The sequence below is a fragment of the Aquila chrysaetos genome, chromosome 6 (genome assembly GCF_900496995.4).
Source record: "Aquila chrysaetos chrysaetos chromosome 6, bAquChr1.4, whole genome shotgun sequence".
NCBI lineage: Eukaryota > Metazoa > Chordata > Aves > Accipitriformes > Accipitridae > Aquila > Aquila chrysaetos.
In genome coordinates this window covers 47,660,383-47,687,450 of record NC_044009.1, presented here as the reverse complement: position 1 = coordinate 47,687,450, position 27,068 = coordinate 47,660,383, and the positions used below count along the sequence as shown (strand labels likewise).

General features: G+C 38.7%; 1 protein-coding gene and 1 long non-coding RNA gene across 2 annotated transcripts in view; one reads left to right on the top strand and one right to left on the bottom strand.

Moving 5' to 3' along the window:
* LOC115343179 (von Willebrand factor D and EGF domain-containing protein-like) overlaps positions 1–27,068 on the top strand; it is a 190,295-nt gene that overhangs the window by 103,748 nt on the left and 59,479 nt on the right. Inside the window, exons 14-20 of the mRNA XM_030018811.1 lie at positions 3,685–3,789; positions 6,458–6,572; positions 10,069–10,319; positions 11,558–11,777; positions 17,565–17,702; positions 19,750–19,902; positions 21,367–21,531. Of these exons, the coding sequence (XP_029874671.1) occupies positions 3,685–3,789; positions 6,458–6,572; positions 10,069–10,319; positions 11,558–11,777; positions 17,565–17,702; positions 19,750–19,902; positions 21,367–21,531 (1,147 nt within the window). The remainder of the gene's footprint in view (positions 1–3,684; positions 3,790–6,457; positions 6,573–10,068; positions 10,320–11,557; positions 11,778–17,564; positions 17,703–19,749; positions 19,903–21,366; positions 21,532–27,068) is intronic.
* Positions 16,461–27,068, bottom strand: part of LOC115343180 — a 39,734-nt gene continuing 29,126 nt past the window's right edge. The window contains exons 2-4 of the long non-coding RNA XR_003924018.1: positions 21,777–21,941; positions 19,604–19,866; positions 16,461–16,629 (exon numbers count right to left, since the gene is read on the bottom strand). This is a non-coding gene — a long non-coding RNA (uncharacterized LOC115343180). The remainder of the gene's footprint in view (positions 16,630–19,603; positions 19,867–21,776; positions 21,942–27,068) is intronic.

Here is a 27,068-nt window from a genome sequence, read left to right as displayed (position 1 = left end):
AGCTGTCTGTACCCCAGACTGGGGACACGTGCTGCCATGTGGCTTAGGGGAGAGATGTTTGGCAGTGCACATTTTCTGTCCAGTCATTTATTTTAAATAGGTAGGGGTTCGTGTTTTAAGAGGTTAGTGTAAGATCTCTGTGGGAGCAGAGCCTGACCATCAGCTGCTGGGGTGGACCTTGGACCTTCCTTCTGGAGAAGGTGCTGTCGGAGTGGGCAGACACCGAGGCTGAACCAGGAGAGCAGCTCCTCTGCTTAGGGCTCCAGAACTTCTCAAAAGAGATACTGAACTCTGCCAGCTGTGAGATGAAATGCCGCCTCACGATGGAAGGATCTGAGAGAGAGACACCCTTGATTTTCCTGGCCCAAGAGGACAGCTGACATTTTTGCACGTGCACAGGGCTGTTTCTCCAGTGTAACGAGGATAGCTTCCTCGCAGCTCAGGTGTATTATGATGCAGTTTGCTTTCAAGTGCTGCCTTTCAGCCCTGAGGAGGTCTGTATAATTTTTCTTATTTTTTCTCCTCAAAACAGATATAGAATGTCTTTTGCCTTGCACTTAAGTTCAAGAAAACCTCTGCACCTGTAAGCTTTCTGCCCTTTCCCTCTCCTTCAAACCCGGCAGAAAAAAAACGGTTGATGGCTATGCAGCAAATGCACAATTAAATCATCTCAGTCCACATGCGAATCCTAGTTCTCCTGTGGATCTTTTTGCTGAACGAATTGGGAAGGCAGAGCTCAGTGCTCAGTTTCAAAGGCAGCTGGCCTTACACGGCAGCACAGAGAACAAAACAACGGAGCTTTTCAAGATAAAAAATGATTTGAAACTAATTCCACAGATGTTCAAAAATTTGTGCTCCGGAAAATTCCTGATAAGACTTACTGCAACATTGATCTTCTGGGTTATGTTAATAGATACTTTTTAAAATGTAGGTAAAAGATTTTTCAGAGCCAAAAATCAAAACAATTTTTTCTGGAAATATCACTGTTCAGTATTTTCAGAATCTCTCCCCCCTCCCAAATCAAATTTCAGAGGAATCAGCAAAGTTGCACATAAGCTTTTTTTACTACCAACATCAGGGGAATGGGGGGCTTGACAAGCTCTTCCCAGTGCTCTTTCATTTTATCTGCTCTTGTATTCATATTTCAGATTTTACTCATTCTTTCCATGACATGCTGCCGAACATAGGTAGGAAAGTACATGGGGCTACATCAAAGCATTTGGTATAATTAGTTTCAGAGCATTTGGTATAATTAGTTTAGATATCAAAATACAAACTCCTACTTGGGCAGCAGATGACTTGGGCTGTCCGCACAGATGCCCGGGTGAAGAGGTGAAAGAGCTTGGCAGGCACTTATCTAATTTGGGAAGCAGGTCTCTCACTTATCCTCAATTCATTATTGTTGCTTGTATTTGTCAAGAGCAGAAAAAAAAAATTTGTTAAAAAGTCAGTGAGGCAGAAACCGAATTTGAATTCAGCAAGTTTTTACAGCTTGCTTTTTTCATTTACAAACATTCGTACAAGTCAAATTGTATGTGGTTTATGAATGATACAAATAGCCAAGACTGTTTTGTGATGAATGAAATACTTCAGGCAGAAGTGACAGACTTCCTGATTGTCCTGACTGCTTATCCAGAAGTGGTTCTTTCTTTCCAGATGATGTGTATGTTCAAGCAATCAAGGCACAACTCTAAGCACGTCTTTGCCTTTTAAGGGCCAACCAAATTTGAAGAGAGGTTTGCTCAGCTTAGGTCTCGTTGAAGTATTTGTTCCACATCACTAAGATGACTAATGGAAAAGCAATTAAAATAGCTATAAAACAACCCAATTCTAAGAAGACACCAAAATGGATGTTTATAATAGAATGTAGAAAAAAATACAGATTAAAAACCCAAAAAATCAAATTGGCGAGAGTTACATTTCACTCACGATGCTCACTTCAGACAGAACAATTAGTGCAATTTTATAGCTTTTTATATTTTCCCCTGTCTACCCATTTCTTCACCCATTATTAGTGCACCGGTATTGAGACAACATTGGACGCTCTGGTAAAAGAATGAAATGAAATTAAATGTAAATTGCATTAGGAATAATATATTCTTAATGGAAGTCTTGCTGCCAATAAGCACTGTCTTTCAGTGAAGAGCAGGTCTTGAGGGGGGTTGACTGTTTTATTTTTTTCTCTTCTCAGACTGCAGGATAAGGTCTTTACTTCTTTTAAAAGGGTTTTTACCTTTAGTATAACACACAATAGTCCAATATCTCAACTGAATATGATGCCCAGGAAAAAATTACATTTTTCCTTAAAGCTACACCAAGGAATTTTACTGGACCAATGAATTTTACTGAATTTTTGGACCAATTTAAATTAGTCCAAAGAAGTTTTCTCTCTTCCACAATTTCAAATCGTGTATATCCATAAGTACGGCCTGTTTACCTCCTTGTGTTGCTTTCTGCAGAAACAAATGCTCTTAGCTCGCAGTTCATTTTGAGCTGAGAACCATCACATGTAATACTGTGGGATTATCGACTGTATTACGTTCCATGAGCTTTCAGATCATTTTTAGTGAACTTCTGATAATTGGTGGTTTTTATGAAACTTATTAATCTTTACTCTCTGTACTTCCAGTTACCTTTGTTCAATTTAACATACTTTATACTCTTGACCTCGTAAAAGTCCCTTGTAAAGGGACTGAGGATGTTTTAGCTTTGGGGTCACAGGAGAGATGGAGGAGGGCTTGGGGATTGTTTTTATAGCAAGAGAACAGAGGGGTACCTGACCAATCCAAAGCAAAGGCCTTGTTAGATCTGCTAAACAGGAGCTTTAGTTTGACTGTGAGAAGCCAAAACCTAAAAAATACCTGATAGAAAGGGCTTTGCTTTCCTGCTGGTGTTCCTCAGTGTTTACAGCATGGCTTTCGGCAGTGTTTTGGGGTGCTCTTTAACGTTCACACCTCTCAAGAGGTGTCACGACGCTTTCTCACAAGCTACCCCTTTCCACACTAGTCTGGTATCTTTTCATTTTTATTGTAGAAAAATTAAAATATAAACTTACTCAACCCTTTCTTATTGTATAAGCATTCATATAGGAAAAATGCCATGCTAAATTAAGGCTTTCTAAATTACCTACATGTATGGGAAACTGTGAGCTGGGACAGGAGGTGACTGGTCTAATGTACCTTCCTATGGAAATGCAACTGTTGCTCTCTGGTATTATCCACTCTAGCACTTTTTTTTAAGGTTAATTTAATCACCTATATAATATGCATTCTCTTTTTTTTTTTACCCCAAGGAGTTTACTTACTGATTTGCCATTAGTGAGAAAGTGGTCCTGAATTTCAGCCAAAAATCTTAATTTCACAACTCCTTGAAAGACCCCCTTGTAGCACTTACTTGAGTACGGTCTCCATAAGGGTATTGAAAAAAACTCTCAGGAGAAACCTAACAGCAATCAGAAAAGTTGAATGCCAGCTAAGCCAAAAGATCTTTTGGTTATTAATGACTAGTTTCCAGTTTGGAGCATTAAGTAATTTGTTAGCTTGCAGTAGAGCCACTCACAAGTGGTTTAATTTATCTTGCTGGCAAGCACCCAGTTCAAGGGGGCAATGGTATATGCTCCAAAATGAGCAGACAGTCTCCATATGGAACATTATTACTTATAAGGATGATTTTTGTATCATTTAGATCACTAACGATGGCTTCCAGTACAGTAATTCCAGAGTGCTGACCCTGTATGATGCGGTCTGCCAGGCCTGCCAATTCTATCCAACCGGACTTTGTAAATTAAAGGTAATTTAAAGATCATAAAGGTTTAATATGGATCGTTCATCTCTTCCTTAGCCCTCTCCCTCCCTTTGATGTACTGTGTGTAATAACTGCTTTAGAAGAGGAAAATCTATTTCGTAGGTCAGCTGCATAGCCTAACACTTTTCTCTCTTTCACAATCTCCTGTCTGATTTTTTTTTTTTCCACATTTACGTGGGGTATGAATACCTGATAAAGCATGCTTTATGATGGTCCTTTCTCAGACAGACACTTCCAGAAAGACCATGGTTGACAATATTTATACTTTGCAGCTGTTAATGGAAGTAAATAAGACCGAGGAGTCTCCTCTGAAAGGCAGCTTAACTTCACTTTCTAAGTGTCTCTGCTATTTTACCTCTCCTAGCCTGTTTGGCGAGGGCACTGTAACTGTAAGGTATATCATTTCTATACCCATTTTCTGCCTTAGCAAGAGGTATACTAAGATGCATGTTATATAGTTTTTGTCATGTGAAAACACCCTTGAGAGAACATAAAACATTCTTGCTTACATTAAACACTGCTAAGTACAAACATACAGTACTTTGACAGTTTCAAAACCATAATCAAAAGTCTAGTGCTACGTTTTAAATTGCCAACATGCTAGGAACTGCCTGGAGAGCACTATAACCCTCTGTTTTCCTGTGAACTTATTAGTGTGACATCCCCCATCCCTTCAAAAAGAGCTTCGCTGCTCTTATTTTCTAGAGAGCTGCATTAGAAAACTTTTCTGGTTTTCAGTGGGGCTTCAAAAGAAACTTTTGGAGGGTGTTGGGTGGGATATTTGAATGCACTGATCCTGCTTTCCTACCCTGAGGCAAGTATGAATGGAAACCACTGGTCTGCATTTTTATAAAATGAAGAATAATCAGGTATATCTTAACTCATTTGCCTCGCTCATTAACATTAATGGGAAAATATAGTTTTCAAAAATGCACTGATTGCAAGAACATACCAGTTACCAAAATAAAATGAAAGTTCACATTTTTTCAAATAAATCAGTGAATAGAAATTACTTTATAGGCCCAAATGAGGGCAAAACCACTTAAATTTCAGATTAAAATAATTGTGTCAGAACCATTTCAATTAAAGCTAGGGTGGTTTTTTTGTCAAAGGCTTTCCTTATTCTTATATTTTTGAAATATATATGTTTTCTCAATATGCTGGTGTTCTCTACGGATTATAACAATTTCTATCCTAAGATGCTTCAAGGGACTATTTGAACTAGGCTTCCAATTGCATCAGACCACATTCTAATTACCCCTCTTATAACATTACTTTGTAATACCTAAATTGCTTTCAGAAAAGGTGTTTCAATTAAGGGACATTTTATACCAGGCCATTTCACATTCTGTGTTCTTCTTTTATGGAGCCTATTCCGTACCACGCTATCAAATCAGAAAAAAGCATCTTTTTCATCAGAACATCAAGCCCTTGAAAACAACAATGTAATAAAATCTAATTAACATCCAGATTTTAATGTTGAAGTTTTGTCACATTCTATCATGTCAGGGCAATTATGAGAGGCCTTTTTTTGTTTCTCTGCCTTACTCATTACTCTTAAAGTGGTATTATTTAAAATATTGACTAATACGCTTTGCAAAAGAAGTCTGAGAAACTAATAAAGCCATAGATAGAAACCACAAGGCGAGTAACAGGACGCACATCACTCTCAGAAAAGCAGTACATATTCAAAGGAAGGAAAAGGAAAAATGTCTTTCATCCTGGTAGCTTCTCCCTCCTGCTGTCCCACTGTAGCGGTGACATCCCCCGGGTTCACAACAGCTCCCCGTGTTTTGCCAGGAATCTGCAACGTCAGATAAAGTCCCATCTGCAGGTGTGCCCCAACACAGGCTACAAGCAAAAGGCATAACGCTGCCATAGAGCCTTCCCGTGGCGTAGATGTTTAATTACATCTGTTAATTAGGTCCCTGTGTTTGCTTCTCGGACAACCCAATTCAGCTTCCCTGGCCCTGGTGGCCACCCTACCTAGGAGAGGACCAGCTCAGCCTCCAAGGCTGCTGTGCCCACAGCGCACCGCGTGAACTTCTGCCGCGATGTTCTGCCTCACCTAGCACCATCAAGGTGTTTAGCTGTCATTTACAACTATCTCATGGAAGGCTAAAATCTAATGCACTTCTTTATTCTGTTTTTATATCATTGCTTTTTCAGATTTTTATGAAGAACCTCCAGAAATAATGAAGTTACCAGAACAGGATTCCAAAATTTCAAACAGAGCTCTTATCTGGTCTCAGTTTTTGTTAGTCTCATGGAGCTCACTTTTAAGCGTTACCTAATAATCATCATATTAGTAGTCACAGCTGGGAATAATGATCACATACACTATATAAGTGTGGAAATGAAAAAAAAAAAAAAAATCACATTCTGTTGTGTTCATTTATGACAAGCAACATCACATGTTGCCTAACCTAAAGCTTTCAAAGCTACAAAGATCTCAAACTGAAACTGGACATCTTACATGTCTTGTTTTCTCCCTGTCAGGAGAAAGTGCCAGCATTTAAATTGCTACTATTTTGTTTCGAGAGACAAGTGAGTTTCTGCTTATCTCCAGAAATTATTAACTGCTAATTTCTTATCTTATTTCTTTTTTCCTTGCCTCCACCTCCCACCCATTTTTATTTCCTTTTTTTGGCAGGAAAATACTTGTAATATAGATGGACTTTGCTATGGTGAAGGAGAGTCAAGCCCTACCAGTCCTTGTCTTCTTTGTGAACCTGACATTTCTAAGTTCACCTGGTCTATTAATGAAAGTAAGACAGTTTTTCTTCTAAGATTTAGAAGCACTTATCTGAGAATTTATGATTCAGTCTATGAAATACATCATTCCCTCATTTGGCTAACAGGAATCTATCCTGCATAGTGTGCATGGATAGTTTGCAGTGGGAATAATTGGGTACACCAGAAATGCAGACTGACCAGAATCAGACAGTACTCCACTGTATGTACTATGCATCTGGACACATATCTTGTTCTGGCTAAAACCTGACAAATCTCAAATTAATAAAACCAAAATAACACCTGAAAATGAAATTTTGATATGCCAGTGCCCCATGCAGTGCCTAAGTCTGTCAGCTAAAGGTGATGGACCCTAAATACCTCTGTCATCATCTCACAGGTACAAATCTTTAAGGGAACAATTTGGGGAAAATACTGTTTTTAAAACACTAGTGTATATTTTTGGTATCTGGAAGAATTGTTTCCTTTCCCTGAGCCAAATCCTATGAAACGCCACACAGAAGACCTTGGCTTGGCAGGGAGTCTAAGTGATAGGGATCAGCCACTCATTACCTTCACTGCCACAGAACCTAAAGGCTCATTCTGCAGTCCGTCACGGCAGCGGTCACGGAGAAGGCTGCCTTTTGAAGCACCTCCTGAACGACTTTATCATAGCTTTTTCATGGCTGCATCCCCAGTGTAAATAAGAACCATTACTTACCGCATGCTTTACAGATAATCCATGTTTCTAGCAGCATTATCCTCCCAGCGCATCTCCCCACTTACATGAGCACATTTGCATCTGGTCAATATAAAGATTATATTACTGCTTTTATGTAGATTCATGTGTTGGTTCTAGAAAGAGTTTCTCTGCACTTTTAGGTTCTGTAAACACAAGTAAATTACAGAAAGGTATGTATGTGAGTGGCAGGACCAGTTTGCTCTGTTTGTTTGCAGTTTTATATTCCTTTAGGGTGACTAGGTCAGCAGGACCCTTCTGGTAGGAGAGGAAGATTGCTCTTGTCCTTGGGGAACAGCTGGGGATGCTCAGGGACAGAGGCTCCTAGAGAGTGCAAGGTACGGCAGCAGAAACGGCGAGAGCTTTATCACAGCGGCTGGAGTCCATAGCTCCAGCGGAGACACTGCCGAGGAGAGCAGTGAGCAGACACGCTCTTCTCAGAGGCGACAGAAGGGCCCTTGAGAAGGACCAGAAAGGACCCAACGGTTGCCAGCAACACAAGAAGTCATAAGCTGTCTGAAATCAGTTTTGGAAGCAAGAACACAATAGGAAGGGAGAGAGTTGTTCGTGAGTCTCTTTAATTCCTGTTCCAGGATAGCCACTTTGAATTTTCTCTATTTAAAAACATACACGTCCAGTTTATGTCCTAAAAAATCCAGCTTTTGGCATTTAAAACTCCCTGTCAGGAAAAGGTGTAGGCAAACCCATCCCAAGTGTTGGCCAACTAAAAATCCCATTGGATGTGACTTGGATGAGTAGTTAAAATATCTACAGGTAAGCCAGACCTGAAGAGAGCTTGTACACCTAAAAGCTGTGTTTTTTTCCCCAGGAATAGTTTAGTCTAATGAGAGATATTATCTGTGACTCACAAACCTTGCCTCCTTTCTGTCCTTCTGTTGTGTTGGCCGCAGCAGTAGCATCTCTAGGGACGAGTTGATCCTGATTGCTATATAGATGGACTCATTACTAATACCAAGGCAGATCGATTTTAAAATTCAGAAAACATATAAAAAGGGAAAAACTGCATTTGTTTTGGAATTTATAAAGCTAGAAATGATTTGGGAAATCTGAAACAGATCGTGGTTCACTTTTCAATAATTTCAAAATTTAAAAATTTAAAAATATTGAAAAGAAAGGGTTTGTCAGACTTGTTTTCAAAATTGTGAAAACCTTTTTAAAAGTTCTGCTGTAAGTCAGAGTGTATATATTTATATATTCAGTGGATAGCAGGGAGGTCTCTGTGGAATTAGAAACACTCTTATTCACAGACTACTTTCGGAATATCTGATGTTATGTTATTTTGTGCCTACAACTTCTCGTTACCCTCCATCCAGTTAACACCTTTGTGTTTATCTGTAAATGCATACCCAGCATCAATATTTCATTGATTACTTTGGGTACAACTTTTATGGGCTCCATGGTTTAAGTGTTTGGGAAATAAAAGGTAAATTAATAGATGGAAGATTTCAGCAGTTATGCCAGGACAATATGCTGGACAAGCAGTTTAGAAAGCTCTGATAGCACAGCAGCAATGAGTGGAGAGACACATTTAAATAATTGCATAATGTGAGACATGCTATGGAAAGTAAAGCTTGATAAAAGGATATGCACCACAAAAACCCCCTAATGATGACTTCCCACAGGCATAACATAACGCAAGGACACATGCAGTCCTTACGAGAACACATATATAGTTCATAGTTTTAGAGCATGACTTGAAATTAATCCTCGGTATTAGAAATGTACTTTAAGTTAAATATAACTGTGGTCAAATTACATTGTGAGAAGACTCCTTTAAGTATCAATACATGTCAATTTGTACTTCTGGTTAAAGAGGAAAGATGGCTTGAGACTGAGGAGTCTTAGGACATGGAGATGAAATTCTCGGCCCTGCACAGAGCTGCTGTCACCTCAGGGTACTCATCCGATCTTACTTTTCCTTGATTTCTAATTATAAAATGTAATACTTTTCTCCACCTTGTCCTCTTTACCTGTTTATATTGTAAGTATCGTTAGGCAGTGTTTGTCTTCTACTGTAAAATAGCCTTCTACAGTTAGGCTTTTATCTTCATTAAGGAAATACTGAATGTAAACACCACCACTAGAAACAGCAATGCTAATGGTGACATGATATGACCTACTGTCACTGGCGACAGACAATCTCAGCATCACTGATGTACCTCTGCTGGCACTGAGAAGACCTTTAATCCTGATGAAATGTCCGACTGAATTCAGTCAAACTGCTCAGGCTTAATTACTACTCATGTGTAAAGGCAGGAAAGTCTACTCAACGGAAGAGTTACCCAATTCCCGCCCCCTGCCCCCCCACCCCAAGTTGCCCACCCAATTCATCTGTCATTCATAATTTTGAGATTCAGTTTACTTATATGTACAGATAGATACATAGATAGAGGGGTAGATAGAATAAATATATATATATGTAAGTATTAGAAATAGAATTAATTAAAGTTTTAGTAAGAATTGGGGGACTAGTGGGAGGTTATAGAAGTCGTGTCTGATCTCCTCCCATGTATCAGATAACACATTCAAAGTAATCAAAGGTCAATGTGGGAAAAAAGTTCAGTATGGGGCACGAAAAAAATAGGAGGAAAAAGGTGTACTTTTTGGTAAAGCTATTTGCTGCCTCTAACATCTAAATTGCTTCCTCTGTCACTCTCAGGGTATGTTCTGTACCTTTTTTTTGAGAGCACTCCTACAAAGACCCACCCTGTGAATCTTTACACGGGCGAAACTGGAATTAATGTAATCGTGGTTTCATTTTTGCTGTTTAGACAACCTGCCTCCTGTGTTCCAGGCCCCCTCCAGCCAGCCGCTGACATTTATTGGTGAGAATTTTGTTTACCAGTTAGTAGCTGTGGATCCGGAAGGGTCAGCTGTGCTATTCATCTTAGAGGCTGGGCCACAGGATGCCAGGCTCTCTCCTGCTGGCCTTCTTATCTGGAAAGTTGATTCAGAAGAAATGCAGACCTTTGAATTCACTGTGTCAGATGAATGCAACGCACAGAGCAGATACTCTGTTGAGGTAAGGAAATGAACACTTTAAAGGAAAAACAAAACAAACCTGTTTATCATGTCACTGCTTTGGTGCAATTGTCATTATAGCTAATAATTTGTTACTGTCTTGAAAACTAAGACTTCAGCTATTTCCTCATAAGTGTATATTATCCAGCACAGCAACAGTGATCAATTCATGGAATAAATATCTCTGAGAACATAGAAACTATATATACAAGGAACAAGAGAGAGTGCTATTGATTGCTGTTTGAAAGAACACTCTTGCAGAGCCTTTTAATGGTTCATTAATCTGCTTTAAAATTCACATTCTGCATTTGGATTGCTGAAAAAAGCATATAACATAAAAGACCAAGTTTTAGCTATAAAAGGGAGATTATAACTCATTCTCAATGATATTTTTAGAGGATGTCTTGCTCTTATGTCATTACTCTACACTTTAAGTTTCTTGGCAGAGCTTGCGCGTTGCTTTGTCTTTATTGTATACTCTAACATTAATCCTGTGACAGGATGAGCTAATAAAGTGGGATGCAGACTCTTGACATAAGAACAGTTTTGTGAAGAAAAGATTTTTCTTCCGAAAGATTCCTATATCTTTACTCATTCAAACCACTACCATCAAAAATACCAGTCTGCTGAACCCACACAGCAAAGGGGAAACTGGAGTCTAGATATGGTTTTGATGGAAACATTTCAAACTAGACCTATGTTTAACTAGGTGAGATAATACAGAGGTTTGAATCTGTTGAAATGCTGTTCTTGTACATAGGTAAAATACAACTATGGACCTCTCTTCCCTGAAGAGAGAGACCGGCTGAGGAATGCCACAATCATGTTCCTGCCTGGGAGCCATTTGTAATGTGAAACAGTAAGGAGGGCAGGCAGGAAAAGAGAAAAGATTTTTCATTTCTTCTCTGAAGAACAAGGAACAAATTCTGCCCTCAGATACTCTGTAAAAACCGGTGTTATAGGAAATAGGAATTTTTTTTTTTATAAGAAGTTAGAATGTGGCCCTAAATGATGAAAAAAAAAAAAAAAAATCCCTTTAAAGTCAGGCTTTCAGTTAAATAAATAAGTATGCTGAGTATGAGACCATCTATCTAGACAAAGCAAATCAGTTAGAAATAAGTTTTCATACTAGATAACATGTTTGCACTGCAAACCTGTCCCTTCCTAAGGGTAGCAATATACCTCTCAGCTGTGATTATTCAGAGGAATCTTACTATGACTCCCATTTGCCTTCCTCAGGTTGGAGTGAAGCCCTGCAGCTGCCTCAATGGTGGAACATGTGTTACCAATATTAAATTCCCTCCGGGCCTTGGTGAATACCTGTGCTTATGTCCAAATGGATTTGATGGAGAATTTTGCCAGGAAGATATTAATGACTGCAAATCAAACCCCTGCGGCAGCGGAACGTGCGTGGACAGTGTGGATAGCTACTTTTGTAAATGTCCCCCTGGTTTGGGAGGTAACACCGCACTGTTTCCATCTCTGATTTAACTAGAGCTATATTGCGCTACAGGATTTTTTGAGTGCAGCATGACCACAAGCATCTGTCAAGTGGACTACATAAGCCGCCTCTTCTGCTCCCATGACTTAGCTTTAGGCAGATAGAAAATGTGCAAAACCAGCTATCTAATTACCCACGCTCAAGGAAGGAAAAATTACCTAAAGCTCTGTGGTCCTGAAATGATCACTCAAGGAGGCTGTGAACCTCCCTGATGTCAGTTCCCACCTGCTTATTTGCCATGGATTTGTCCATCCATGAGAAGAGCTAAGATAAGACTGAGTGGAAGCAAGAAAAGGCAAAGATCCAGGACCCTTTTGCACTCCACAGGATTTGACTAAATTAAGCCAACAAAAGAACTAGGAATTAATGATTTTTCTAGGTCTGGGAAGGAGAAGTAGATATGGAAAACAGGCAAAAATAAATTGTCCTTTAGTCCCACTTGACACTTCATTAAATTTAAACATTAGAAAACCACAAGCCCATTTGGTTGTCAGACATGCTGATGGAACAAAATCTAACCTTTTAAACTGTTCAGGGCTGGCCACAATATGATTTTAAGAGATGAAAGGAAGAGGAATGATCACTGCACCAAAGAAAGATTCTTTTAGGAAAGCAGAGTGAAAAGCACAAAGAGGAAGAGTTGGAGAACAAAATGCAGTGAGGCCAAAGAGGTGGATGCAAGACATGCAGCGCAAATGGGATTGGAGTAAAGATCTGAAATGCGAGGAGAGAGAGAAGCATCTAACATAACACAGACGAGGAGAGAACGTGTGTGTACCTATCATGCAATTTATAGTCAGCTTCACTGCACTGGGAACGTCTGTGAATGATTCAGACACGTGAAAAAGCACTTGTGACAGCACGCAGACGACTCCCCTGTGCTCTGCAGGCTGGAACCGGCAGAGCCAGCCGTGAGACTCGCTGCTGTGTTAAGCTTCTGGAGTTTGGCTGAGCTGAGTCACTGTTGGGTCTCACAGAGTGCCTACCACCTCCTCCAAGCTGGGACCCACGCTCCAGCTGCTCCTAACACCGCTCGCTTCCAACATAACACGTTTTCACATTGGCCTGAACATGCCTTCTCCTGGAGTTTCATGGAAGCTGTTTTCTTTTCACTTCTAGTTTAGTTCTTCAGGAGGTACAAGGCAAATTTGAACATGCAGGACTTGAATATGATTTCTAAGCCTGGTTCTTCCTTAGCTTTGCAAAGGGCCAGTTAGAATAACACCCACTCACCCAGGTCACTGTCTTGACTGGAAAGTCAAGACATCGTGTTACTGTCCATTCTTGTCAGAGTCAAATTAGCCTCCCACAAGTGAAAGGTGCTAACTGAAACTGTGTTAGAACATCTCTCGGATCAGAACCGTTTCAAAAGCAGAGTAAGAAAAAAACCACCTTAAGCTGATCTCAGATTTCAGTCCTTGAACCTGTCAAAAACCCTATTCTGTTCACATATGGAAGCATGAATGAATTCATAAGACCCATAATGTTGGCTGCTGTGCAGTGCTATAGGTTTGCAAAATCAAGTAGAAATAACATCAAATGCACATAGCTATTACTGCTTATAGTGTGCATATATAGAAGAAACTCAGTTTTAAACAAGAGCAATGAACAGATTTTACCCTCAATGGGCTCATGCAGGCAGCAAGGTACCCTTTCTGCCTTTCAGCAGTTCATGAAACCTTCTTTGTTTTGGTCATGTGGGACTGCAAGTCCAGATTTCATTAACTATAAAATTCCAGCAGAAATGAAAAATAAAAATAATTCAGAAGTGGAAGTTCAGAAAAATGACCTAGAATATCTGTGACACCTAGACGGTATTGACTCCAGGTAATGCTATCAAATAGCCAAAGCCTGCTGCTATGCAAAGTGTTTGTGCCACCAGAGACTCCACTGATGCAAGAACACACAAGCCTAAGCACGGAGAATAAAGTTAGAAAGTGAAAGTTTGATCAAAATATAAAAATCCCCAAACCAAACAAACAAATGCAGAATGTCTTAACTCCCCCTGGAAATAACATTCCTATGAGCACAGGGAAATTTGGGGACCTTTTAGGCTGTATTTGGTTAAACACTGGAGATACACAGTGAGAACAATTATTCATTGCCTGTAAGGAGGTGGATTAAATGAATAAAAAGCGATATAATTCCATGAGTTAATAACTTCAGTGGATCTGCTCCTGTTTGATCTTCGCCAGTTTCACACTGCTGCCCTTCTCACTTTATGCGGTATTGCACATAGATGGAGTGAAATCAAGCTCTATTATTCCACATAAAATAGTCTGCCATAATTACAATGCATTGTTTATAAATTCACATGGAGCGTATTCTGAAATGTGCTTCTCATTCTTGCACAAAGAATTACATATCCAACACTTCAAAATACGACACTTGAAAGCAACATACAGCTGACTGTAGAGATAAGGGCACAGGACACCTTGATGGCCAGAGAAACACTAGGTTTTCCTGAACCCTTAATTCTTGCAGATTAAATAAAAATGCATTAGTTTTGCTGTTCTCCCCTGGCTCAAAATGCTAAAACACAAGCAACAAGAGAAAAAAAAAAAAAAAAAGAAGATATGATTGAATGAAATAGGAATACATCTCAAAGTTTTAATAGCAGGTGAAAAATTATAAGCAAGTGGAGCTGAAAGCCAGCTGGGAAGTAGATGATTTTACTTCAGGGCAGGTTCTGTGACAACAATAAAAGCTCATCCTTGATGCTGTGTTTATGTCTCAATTCCCCAGAAAACCATCAATAATCTAATGAGAAGGCAATGCTATACTGCTCAAGTGACAGCACCACTTCATCGTCAAATCTTTACAAATGATAGTGAACAGGTAGTAGAAACAAAAAGTTAACTCTTTTGAGAGCTTCCCAAACACCACTGCAAGAGAAGCAGCAACACAGGGAGCAGAGTGTGGTGCAAAGTGGCAGCAATTCAGGTGCGTTGGTGTGTCTCAGGCAATGTAAGGGTATAACGTAGGAATGGGAACAAGGCAGGGAGAGAAGCCACTGGAAAACCTGAGAGAAGGATGACTCAGAATTATTACTACTTTAAATTTCTGCAGAGACTTATACGCATTTATCTCATTGAGTGTTCAAAGCTCATTCATTTTTCTTCGACATTGTTGACAAGATAACAAGAATTCCTGTTGTATCTTCTTTTGGCTACTGAAAGCAAGAACATCACCTACCTGAGAACAGAACTCACACTTGAAAACTGTATCTCAATCACAAAACTATTCTTTCTTTCCCCATATACCAGTGATTAATTCAAAACTGGGGGGCGGGGAGGAAGATGGAACTGTAATTTCATTTTACTTTTCAGGAAACTGAAGAAAACCTCAAGATTTGTTCATGGTTTGTAATAACCATAGAGTTCCTAAATCAGATTGCCTGTTCCTTTAGAGTCAACTTAATGTGAACACAGTCAAAAAGTCTTTCTCTGCATCTGTAGGTAGTCAGCTCCTCTCAAGGCATAAAAGGACTTTATCTTCTCAGCCAATTTGCCATGCAGGGATGGAGAAATAGAGCTGGCACAGAAACAGATGTTTCAACCTTGCAACCTGAAGATCTTTTATTCCTATTATTTTTATTTGTACTGTAGCAGTGCCAAGAGAATTGAGACTCCCTTTTGTTGCAGTGCACTGGAGGTCGTGCAAACAGAATAATTGATGCTTCTTGGTATAGACAGCTTTCTGTCCATTTCTGCTGCTTCTTCAGCAACCTTCAGCCAAGTTTCAGACTTTGCAAACATTTGTCCTTGGACTCCGCTGGATTATCATTATGTCCAAATTGATCAGATACTGTTTAAAATCAAATCTCTCTGAGTGAAAAGAAGTGCTTGCATAGTTCACCTTTACGTTACAAAAATCAGTCAAGTGACTGAATTTTAAAATTTAGCTTGCTACTTATGGTGTTCCTTTGCTTTTTGTAATTCTCTCATCTTTGCGATTTTAAAGCCAGCCCTTTGCAGCAAAAATAGAGTATGTAGGAGGGAGAGGAGGGGACTGAGGGAAAAGTGGCTGTTGTTACTGAAACTGGGAACTTCTTTCCTACTTTCATTGTCTATGGTATCATTTTAGTCTTTATATGATACTCAGAGAAAGGAAATAATTACTAATCTAATCAGAGGGTAACTCATTCAATATTTTCCATAATGTGATGTCTAATAATTTCCCAACACATCACCAGAAAGCAGTCTCAGAGAAAAGCAGCCTTATGCTACAAATGTGCTAATACAATCGTACAATAGAAATAGGAATCCAAAATAAACAGGGGAGGGAAAAAAGTAAGTTAAGCCCTGCAATACTATGTGATGTCTAACTTAAATGAAAGAAGCAAGAAGCACACAAAACCAGAACACCTTAGCTTGAGATGGCACCAGAAAAGGGATGTGGCTTTTGCACTGCAGTTCTTTTTTTTTTCCACAAGACAAAGCAGGCATGAGAAGGTGATGTCACTAGCTTTTTTAGGCAGCTCAATCAATAGAGACTTCAATTTGAGTTTTTTACATGGAGATGCTATTTTAACTTGAAAGGAGTAGTGGAAGCTATCTGAAATGCTGAAGCAATGAGAGATTATGTTGTAGGAGATGAATAATAATGCTCTGTTTTTATCATCCTCTAATTCATTCCACTGTGACAAATTTCTTTTTTGAAAAAAAAAAAAAAAATTCTTTTATCCTTAGATCTTTTTTCATGATAAAACTGGATATCTGATATGGAACAAGCCTTTCTGTACCTTGTGGTATGTCTTGAAGCAGGTACCTGGAGTCTCCAGAAGGTGTCCCAGTCTCCTTGGGTATTCCTACAAGGGACAAAGGGCATGCCTTAATAGAAGTGATATGGGCTCGTTTACTACCTGCTCTCAGGGCTGCATATTCTAGTAACCAGCAACAGCCAAGCAAGTTTTCTCAAGAGCACAGAGACAGCAGCATGCACACCTGAAGCCCGAGGGAGTTTTTAACAACATTATATGTGATTACTCTGCATCATTTGCTGTTCAGATAGTAATTTTAACTTTTGGGTCACCTTCCCCTATAGGTATCCGTTAAACCATCCAGAGTTGTGAATTTGAATATCGATTGCTTCAAGGGATTTTTAAAACCCTGTTTCCAAAATCAGCAATAGTCAAGACACATTGTTTTGGGTTCAGATCCTATAGCACCTTATCTTCTGTACGCCAGCACTGTGGCTCAGAGACATTTTCAGAATGTTTCTTCAAATTTTAATTTTAAATAGAAAAAAATGGGTTTTTTAAAAATCTCATTATTTCGTAAGGTTTACCTTCAGCCAGACTCTATCAGGCTGGTTCCCAATAAGCTATTAGTTATGTGAGGTTCACATAGAAACAATAGATCAGTCCACAGGTCATCATATCCTAAAGCCAAAATGGTGACATTCATTGGCTTCTTCAGTATATGACAAAGATCTCATGTAAACAAGACAACAAAAGCAGCAGCAAAGATGTGAAAGGCAAGGGAAATAATTTATTTAACATGCACAGTTTTCTACGAGCAGTAGTTTCAAGTTCAGCACTTCTGGTGCCAATAACGACAGTAATAAACAGTGTGATAAAAGCAGGTTTAAGTGAGACAGTGGGGAATTTGGCTCTAACATGAGTGACGTACCCTGTAATGAGTTTACAGCTGAGAAGTAAGCCTTAGTCTACTTCAACATTTGAGCTGAGGAATAAACAGGGAATCTTTCCTGATTATTAACCTCCTCTTTGTTTTGCCACAGGGCTTACTTGTCAGGAAGACAGGAATGAATGTGAAGAGAGTCTTTGTTTTCCTGGAGTGTCTTGTATGAATACCTTTGGATCATATGCATGTGGAATTTGCCCCAGTGGGATGGAGGGAAATGGTAAAACTTGCAGATGTAAGTGTTTTGCATGAATTGTTTTAATAGATGGGGGAAAATGGGTTCAATTCTACTACTATTATCCTTAACTGAGTACTTTGCCACTCACTTTGAGTACGGACCTTTAAATATACAAAGCAGACTATTGTCATGTTATATTAATATGGATAATTGCAAATTGGTCTCTGCTATTTTTCACTGCAGTTTAGTTTCATTTAGGTTAAGATTAACACCGTAGCATACAAAAGGGTATTTTCCAGATGCCAGCTAGATAACTTGCCAAGGACGTTCCCCATGTTCTCCACTATTTCACTCCTAAATATACCATCCATTAACAAGTACTAGGGGAACACCCCCGGGATTACTTTTGGTTTGGGCGAATGCTGTGTAAGCAGGGTGCAGAGCAAGAGGAAGATCTAGGTGCAAGTCCTTCACATGCTTTCACCTCTTTTTCCAAGGTGTGCTTTCATTAGAGGACACAGTCCACAGCTGCTGAGCTCATGCTTGGCATAAAGTCATGCCACAGGTCCCGACTAGTGAAGGAAATGGCCAGGAACAATTTTACACCAGCTCAGTATTTGCTTTGGGGGCAACAGACTCTTTAGTAGGGAAACTACAGTGACTTTGTATTCTGCTGAGACCTGCCCAGTGCATGGGATGCGACCCACTCATGCTCTGCTTGTTTCAGTCATATACATATGTCTTCCCCGAAAATAACATTTTGTTGGCCAGAAGGAGAGAAATCAACACTTGAAGTGTTTTGCATTTGTTTGTTGGCATTTCCAAAGAAATCTGAGAAGCAAAAGATGCAGACATTAACTGTGCAGATGTTAACTTTTCCTCATATTGACTACCAAAATGAAAAAAAAAATCCGATGTAAAAAGACTCAGTTGTAACTGCAGGATCCTGGCACCAGAAGGACTGCCTTTGCCAGATTTACCAAATAACCCTTCAATCATATTGCCAAATGTCTGTACAGAATGGTTTTTTTGCTGTATTATTTGGCCACATTGGTTATTTCAAAGTGATTTTGCATCTGTTTCACTAATGCATGTTTTTGTAGTTAATTTGACCAATGAAGGAAGGATATACAAAATAATGCCCCTTTTTTAAACACATCAGAAAAGTAATTTCTTCCTTTGCATTTTTTTAATTACAGAAAGATTTCTTTATTTCTGAAATGCAAATTTATTAGAAGGAATAAACCTGAGGGCTTCCTTGTCCACCCAGAATAGATTAGAAATCATTCTTTGTGGTTCTGATATACAGACTTAACATACCTACTCATACTTCCCTTGCTTAAGCAAGTATAAAGGCTTCTGGGAGGAAGGAGGAGAAAACTTTATAGCTCTTGGAGTGGGCTGTAGCTCATTGCATTCTTTAATATATATAAAGAGTCATAGTCCCAGGCTTAATATTAAGAGTACAGAATATCCAAGAGACCCAGGGCAATAGTTGTTTAACTTGCAACATTATCCACATAGACTTTACAATCCCTAATCTGTTCAAGAAGTTACCTTAACATAATGCAGAATCAATATTTTTTTAGTCTCCACCAATCAATTTTCCTCTTTTCATCCATGTATACTTTGTACAGGTATTTTGACATGTACAAAGTTTGTAGCTGAGCTAACCGAATCCAAAAAACATGCACAACATAGTTTCAGACAGAAGCTTTCAAGGAGAGATGGGAATCAGACAGAGCACAGGTCCCAGTGTGTAGCGTAGCATCTTCATCCAAGTAACAGTGCTGTCTAATACATGGGGACCTGAGGCCTTCTTAGTGCCCTTAGCTCAATAAAAGATCACTGTGCATATTAAATATGTCTCCCAGATAAGCAAAGTTCAGTGAGTTTGGGCATAGTAATTTTTTCCATATTTGTGTTGAAGCTTTGCTGCGTGTCAGTAGCTGACTCACCTGATTTGCCTTTATTTGCTTGATGGTTGGCTTCCAGAATAAACTTATGTCAGGTTATCTGATTTGTTGTTACTGTTGCCTTTTATCATCAATCACAGCTAAGCTCTAACACCTTGTTTCCTTGTCTCCATGCTTTCTTTTCACAGCTGTGCTTGCTGCTGACATTACAAAAGCTTTAAGCATTGAAAAAGGCAATGCTAAAGGTGATTTGAACAAGACCGAGGTTGAGCAGCCACTGCAACCCTTAGAGGCAAAGGATTCTCCTGTAATTAAGAATTTTAACATAAGTGATCGACATGGTAGGTATACAAGGGTATGAAGGCTTTTTCATTTGCTGCAGTTTACATATTCAGAAATCATACATTTTTAGCATCTTAACAGTAAACATAAACTAGCTGTTTATAATACATCATAGAAATATCTTTCTATGTTAAAAATAAAAAAACCCTTAATACATCAGACTGTGGATTGCTGCTAAGCAATTTTACGTGGAAGGGAGACATTACAGCAATAGCAATCAGAGTGGTCAGGCTTAACTAGAAATCGCATCGCTTCTGAGGTAGAACAAAATCACTCCAAATCTTGGTGATCAATGGGAAGCAAGATGATAAGAATGACAGCTTATGCCAGCTTGCCATAGCCAAGTGACACTGATGTTTTATTTCAGTATTTGATTGACAGTCACTGAATTAAGACTGAGTTTTGAGCATAAGCAAACCTCGACTCTTGAAGTATGAACTTGACTGTGGCAGTTGCTTTTCCCGGAGGCAGAGCACTACAGCACTCTGACATGGGTGTGCACCTGCACGATGCTTACGTGGCCCTGTTCGAATGAGTGCTGCACGTTTAGTTGATTTTCTAGTGAAAGCAGGGAGCAGAAAAATTGAGACTCGGCATATCTATTGTGTAGGGACATATGTAAAAGACAAGATTATTTTTTTCTCACCTTCTTTTTTTATATGTGTACCAGGCCAGCCAACACCTAACCAGAAGTTGCCTCTTACAGGTATCCATCATAATGCTGTAGGGAAGGTGCAAGAATAATGCTGAAAATACTTGAGAATCATGATGGAGACCTCACCAGAGGCAATTAAAAAAAGATCTACAACCATCATTAAGATTTTATTCATCATCTGTTCTGTCTTGACACTATTAAATACTTCACGGGCAGTTCATATACACTTGCTATTCAGTGACATCATAAGTGATAAAATATTATATACTACCAGAGTGTTAAATTTTGCACGTAGTTCTAAGATAATTAAAGTAGTCTCCTATCATACAAGGTTTGACACATTAAGGATGATTTCTAGATCAGAAACATATGTACTTGACAGTGTATTTTTAAAGGTAGGGTACATGTGCTGTGCAGTTTGATGATTACCTTCCAATTATAAAACACCAAAAGGATGTCAAATAATACGGTTTCTCACTCAGTTAATTTTTCACTTATGATGAAAATTACAGTTTCTATATTATCCATGATAAATGCCAAACAACTTTGAGTAATAAACTTGAAAACATGTAATTAGAGGACTAATAAATCTTGCTTTAATGAGAAACAGCTGTTCTGTTACACTGTGCCTACAGGACATTCTCATGTTTGGCTCAAGGTTTGGGAACATTCTGCATTAATTAGACTTTAGAAGAATAAAAGCAGTTATAAAGCTTTAGCTGGGCTCAGGCAGTTACTGCTTAATTTTACATAGCCATTTGATTTGAGAAATTAAAAATAAACAGGCTTGAACTCCCTTCTTTTTCAGGCCATGCAGCACCACTGTCACATATTACTACCTGTGCCAACAGGCCATGTTTTCCTGGAGTGTTATGTTTTGATCGGAAACCCCCTTACATTGGATATGTCTGCGGCCGATGTCCAGCAGGGTTTTTTGGAAATGGTCGAATCTGTACCAAAGTCCTCAGACCAGGTACTGTCTAATTTTTAGAATTTTAAAAAGGTTTTGCATACAAAGGCTGTAAGAAAAATATGAACTAGTATGGCATTACAATACAATGTACTTTATCATCAAACACTGAAGGCTGCTTTCTTTCATTCTTATCTGATGAGCACCTAGCAGGTCTTATTTCAGGAACACCTGGCTCTATGAGTCAAAATTCAATAGATTAACCACCTCATTTGCCACTAGGGAGAATTCTTCACAACAGGACTTACTAGACGGTATGAATCACCACATCTGTATTTCTGCCACAGCACCGGCATAGGATTTCAAAACATGTTTCCTTCTCAGTAAGATCAGAACATGACACATGCCAGTATCACTCTGTTTTCCTTCTTTCCTAATTCTTTTGCTGCAAGGGATCTGTTGTCCAAGGTGACCTGTGAAGATGATGATAAACAAAGTGTCATGCAGGAACAACTATACCAACAACTAAAGGCAACAGATAATTAAAGCATTTCAACAGTATCCTTCGTAGGCTGAGCAATAATCTTCCTTAGGGAGCTCTGAAACTCAGCTGGTCCCATTAATCTCGGAGGACTGATCATTAGAAGAGGTCTTCTGCTGTGATAAAAGAAAAGCTGGGTCCTGACCTCAGGCAGAAAGTGGCAATAGCATAGCAACCACTCATCAGTCATCCAATCCTGCTCTCTTTCAATGAAATTCTCATAATTCAATGTATGGTTCTCTAGGGACAGTCTGAATGGTTGTCCCCTTTTTACTGCACAGAGTGATTTGCCAAAAGAACTCATGTTTATTCCTTAATAACAGTAGTTACTAGGTCAGATTCCTAGGTTTTCTTCTAAATCTTTTTCTTAAGTATTCAAGACAGGCTGGCTTGAAACCCGTCAATTTGTTCCCCCAACCTCCTGCACTTGACAAACCCACCTTCACTCCCCATTCTGTATCCAAATCAATGACTGTTACTCTGGTGTTATACTTGGATGCATACTATCAAAGCAGAAGCAATTTTACTGCTTAGCGTAGGTATCATCCAATCTCTTTGAACTATAAATTGATTTTAGCCAGTTCTCCGAATCTAAAGGTCACAAAAATAAACCCAATATTTTTCTTTCTCTAGCAATGAGTATGTACAAAGTGTTACTTAGTCTGTCAGAGTCACCAAGTCAGCTATTGACTCTTCTATAACTTGATGAAGCTGTAAAAGTGGTTGAGAGAAAAAAAAAAAAATCATTCTGCATATAAATAAACTAACATTTCTGCTATTGCCCAAAGCTGCTCCTTGTCGTTAATGGGATAATGGGATATACGTTGTACAACCCGAAGGTCTTTTAAACGCTGTTGAGTAGAACAGATAGTCTACAGCTGTAGGTATTGGTACAGTAAATCAGACACACTCACATCGTGCTTATATAAACATTAACCAATAAATTTGTGTATGTTTTAAAAAGGGAAGCATAAACAGTAGTTGCCATTTACTGTGATTCATACCTGTCATATACAACTCCAGGCAAGATTTAAGAAATATCTCAAGTATCAGGATCTGAAACTAATACACGCTTCTTTCAAAAGCGAGCTGTATATCAGAGGATGGGGTTGGTGTTTTTCTTTTTCCTCTCGAATACGCAAACTGAGTCCAGGACTTCATGGACTCCATGCTGCAAATGTGGCCATCCAACCAGCGTGAGCACTTTGGGGAGGGAATGAAGAGGAATTATTTCTTGTTCTATCAGAACCTTATACTCACTCATGTGAATTATATCACAATATAAACGATGAGAATCTTGTGCCTCAAGGTTAAACAAGAGTAGTCATTTGTTTTAATATTCAGAAATGAAAGCAATTGCTGCAGCTGTACTAGCGTCCTAATTTATGACCAAAATGATCGGTTTAACTTTCCTTCCCATGTGCTTTGCTAGTTGAAGCAGAAGTATTGTATAACATTGATGATTAAAAAGATATCAGACAAAAAAGAATGAACTTTCAATTAAATTTATGTACAGTTATGGATTATGAGTATTGTGAAATCCTCCCTGTTAGAATAATAGATTTTCTCCCTTGTAACTTACGCTATCAGTCTTCAAATGAAACAGAACAAATCCTCTTCAGCTTGCTGCAGTGCTTGTGAAGGTACTGAGATTATGTGCCACTTCTTTCCAACTCTAGTAATTTTAATACAAAAATACTCTTGCTAATCCCTATTTTGTACTTTTATTGGCTGCTTTTGACATGAAGTTATACTCAATTGTTGTGATTTAAGGATTAAAGGATAAGTATTTTCTCACAGAGAAACTGCAAAAATTACCCAGCTGCCTTTGTAGACTACTGAGGAGAAAAAATATGCTAGAAGAAAATTGTTTCCTAAGTCAATGTTTGATGAGCTGCAACCAAAAGTCCTTCAATTTTGATTTATAATCAACAAAGTACCATTTCCTCAGAATTGATATGTGATAGGTATTAATCTTTTGATGTACTTGACTTATTACAAAGTGTGTAACTCCACGAATAAGTTTCTGAGCTATATTTACCTGCTCTGCCAACAATGCAGGGCCTCATTCTAGTCTCACTTATGTGTTTTACCTGGCTTATATCACTAGTTTGTACCAGTTTAAATCAACCAGACTTTGTTGCAATTGTTCTTGAAGTACATCAGATTAGTCTTAAGGAAAAACATCACCAGTATCAAAGCTGGTATGGAGTTTCATATATAAAGGGAAATTATTATTATTATTAAAAATACATTCTCATATCAGAAACAAAAAAATATTTCTCTCCCTTCAAAATCCATAAAGCAGGTATCCTACATTTTTTTTAAATTTACTAGTAGGATCAAAAGTCCCTTAATTTTGCTGGCATTGCAATAAAGAAGAAAGTCTAAGGAATTTAAATCTCTCCAGGCTTCCCTGGGCACATTTCACATTTGTCTAAAATATCTGTTACCTTTCTGTTAGAAGAGGCAGATCTATTAAATCAAACCATGCAGTATCATTGGTCATATTCTTGGCACAAAGAAAATAAATATATCCTAATGGGGGATGCTGGTGATGTTACTGCATGTTGCAATATTAGTTCTCGTCAGATGCTACTGGTATTTCTCTAGACTGGTTTCATCACTCACAGTCACAGAGATACCCATCTGTTTGCACTTTCTTTAGCAGGTTAGAGAGGTTGGTGTCATCACAAAAGATTTATTTTTTTCCTATTAGTAAATCAGCAATTTTACTGGACAAAGCAGTGCCGCATCCATCACCGATAAAAGATTGTTTGTTCAGAGCCAGCTCTTTCTGCCTCTCCTGGTTTAGGGAGCTGAAGATCAAGGCAGAGGATTATTTTATGATCTCTATAATCGAGTTCTGCTTTTCCGTTCTGAACACCACTGCTAGCTCTCCTGTCATAGCAGTTAATTTGCGGTATTGTAGACATTTGGCACTTGATATACTTTTGTATGTGCCAGCTATTTGTTATGTTTACGTACTCTATGTTTTACACTATTCCAGTATCTGCACCATGCTTCTGAATTCACTTTGATTTTACATCAGAGAGACCTCTGTGACCTTCTCATTTACACCACTGTCAGATCAACATCAAGGTGTGGATTTAAAAGGAGAATAAAATGGTTTGAATTAAAAGAGTGTGTGTGTTTAAACACATAGTGCTTAGTCTAACACCAGAGGAACATATTAGTCTTATCTTCTCAACTTTTAACTTTGAAATCACTTCTGTCATTATTAGCACTCATCGTTGATCACTGCCCGTGAAAAATAAATAACTCCAGTAAGAGCTCTGGTCACCAACCCAAGGTTTCATCTCCAGAGCTAACTGCAAGAGTAGGGACCTCTTACTGCCTGGAACCAATCAAATGATTTAGCTTCAAGAGATGACTGAGGAACGTAATGGACTCCTTTCATCTCTTATCTAACAGAATTGATGAATTTGCATTAAAAAGATCAAGGCCCAGATTCCAGTCTCACTTACACCAGTGTAAATCATAAGTGTTTCCATTAAATGAATAGCATTACCCTAATGGACTGAGCCGAGCACTGTTCCTGGAAGACACGTCTTAAAACCTGTTAACGTAGGTATATCACACACAGAACTTTTAAATATGAAATCTGTATGTACCAACAGGTGTAGAAAAAATGCACACACTTTTCAGCATTCAGAGGGTGCTTTGCAATGGGTAACTAACGAGTCTTGACATGGTTTATGCAATGAGTTACAAGGCTTACTTGAAGGCAGGAATATTTTGATGCTGCAGTCATTAGCTGTGAATCTTGCAAAGAAGGCATAACAGAAATACCAAATAAATAGTAAATAATACTCTGATTTGCCTCTGTGTGGTAGTCTCAGCTATTCTTGTGGGCTCCAAAACTGGGAAGCATTACATCTCAATGCCATGGCTTCCAGCTCCTAGCTCTGACTCAGGCCATTGAAACTCTGTCCACAATTCATCTTTGGAATTTATGGCGGAAGTTGCCGATCTCTTTCGTAAACTATGTTTCAGTGTTTCTAGTTTGTGTATTTCAGGACAAAATATACGTTTTTTTCAGACTGACCAGTTATGATGTAATGATTTCTCCTTCAAGGGGTACGTGATGAAATGGCAACTGAAGTGGGGTTAGAAACGCCGTACAAAGACATTCCATATAAATTTGGACTCATGAAAGACACAGTTTTGCAAATGGTATACCAGTAATCTATGCACGAGGCCAGGATCAGCCTGGCATTTTGGACATAAGCTGTGACCCTTTCCTGCCCTCTAGGTATGTAATTGCCACTGAAAATCCACTCCCGTACTTGTCAAGATAGGAAGGGAATCTGAGAGTCTTTCTGATGGCTTTCTCCTCCTTAGGGATACCTAATAAAATATTAAGTATTTTCGGAAAAATATCAACAGAGGCCTGTATGGTATATGCTATGACCCAAACATAACAACTAAAGTAGGCACGGTGGGAAGAATATGTTTAGATAATTTAAAAGATAAACGGTTTCCAGCTTCACTGATCCATATACTCTGTCAATCCAGAATTTGTTAAGTGCTTCCAATACAGATGATATATTTAGGAAATGATGTAGCTCAGCAATAGAAGACCAATGAAGCCCAAGCCATAAAACCACTAGGGAAGAGGACTCAGCTATATGCCATGAATAATATTTACATTCAATCAGAACATCAAGTACAGATTACATTTCTCTCCTACCAAGAATGTGCCACCTTTTGCTTAAGCAATCACTGTGCCATCATGACTTTTAAGTGATAACAACAACTCAGTCTCCCACAAATAATCTATGGAGGATACAGGCCCTGTAGTTTTTTACACTGACAGACCAGAGAGCAAGATTATCTTGTCTTAAAATTTCCAAGCTCATTTAATCATCTAGCTATAATAGCACACAGCTTTTAAAGAGAGCCAACCCTGTTTCCACAAATTTGATAAGATTGCTCTTTTCTTAAAGGCACTTAGAAACCCTTTAAATCTGTAAGTAACTCATACTGGACCAATATCCTGGCCCCATTAAAGCAACACAAGAGTTTTGCCACTAAG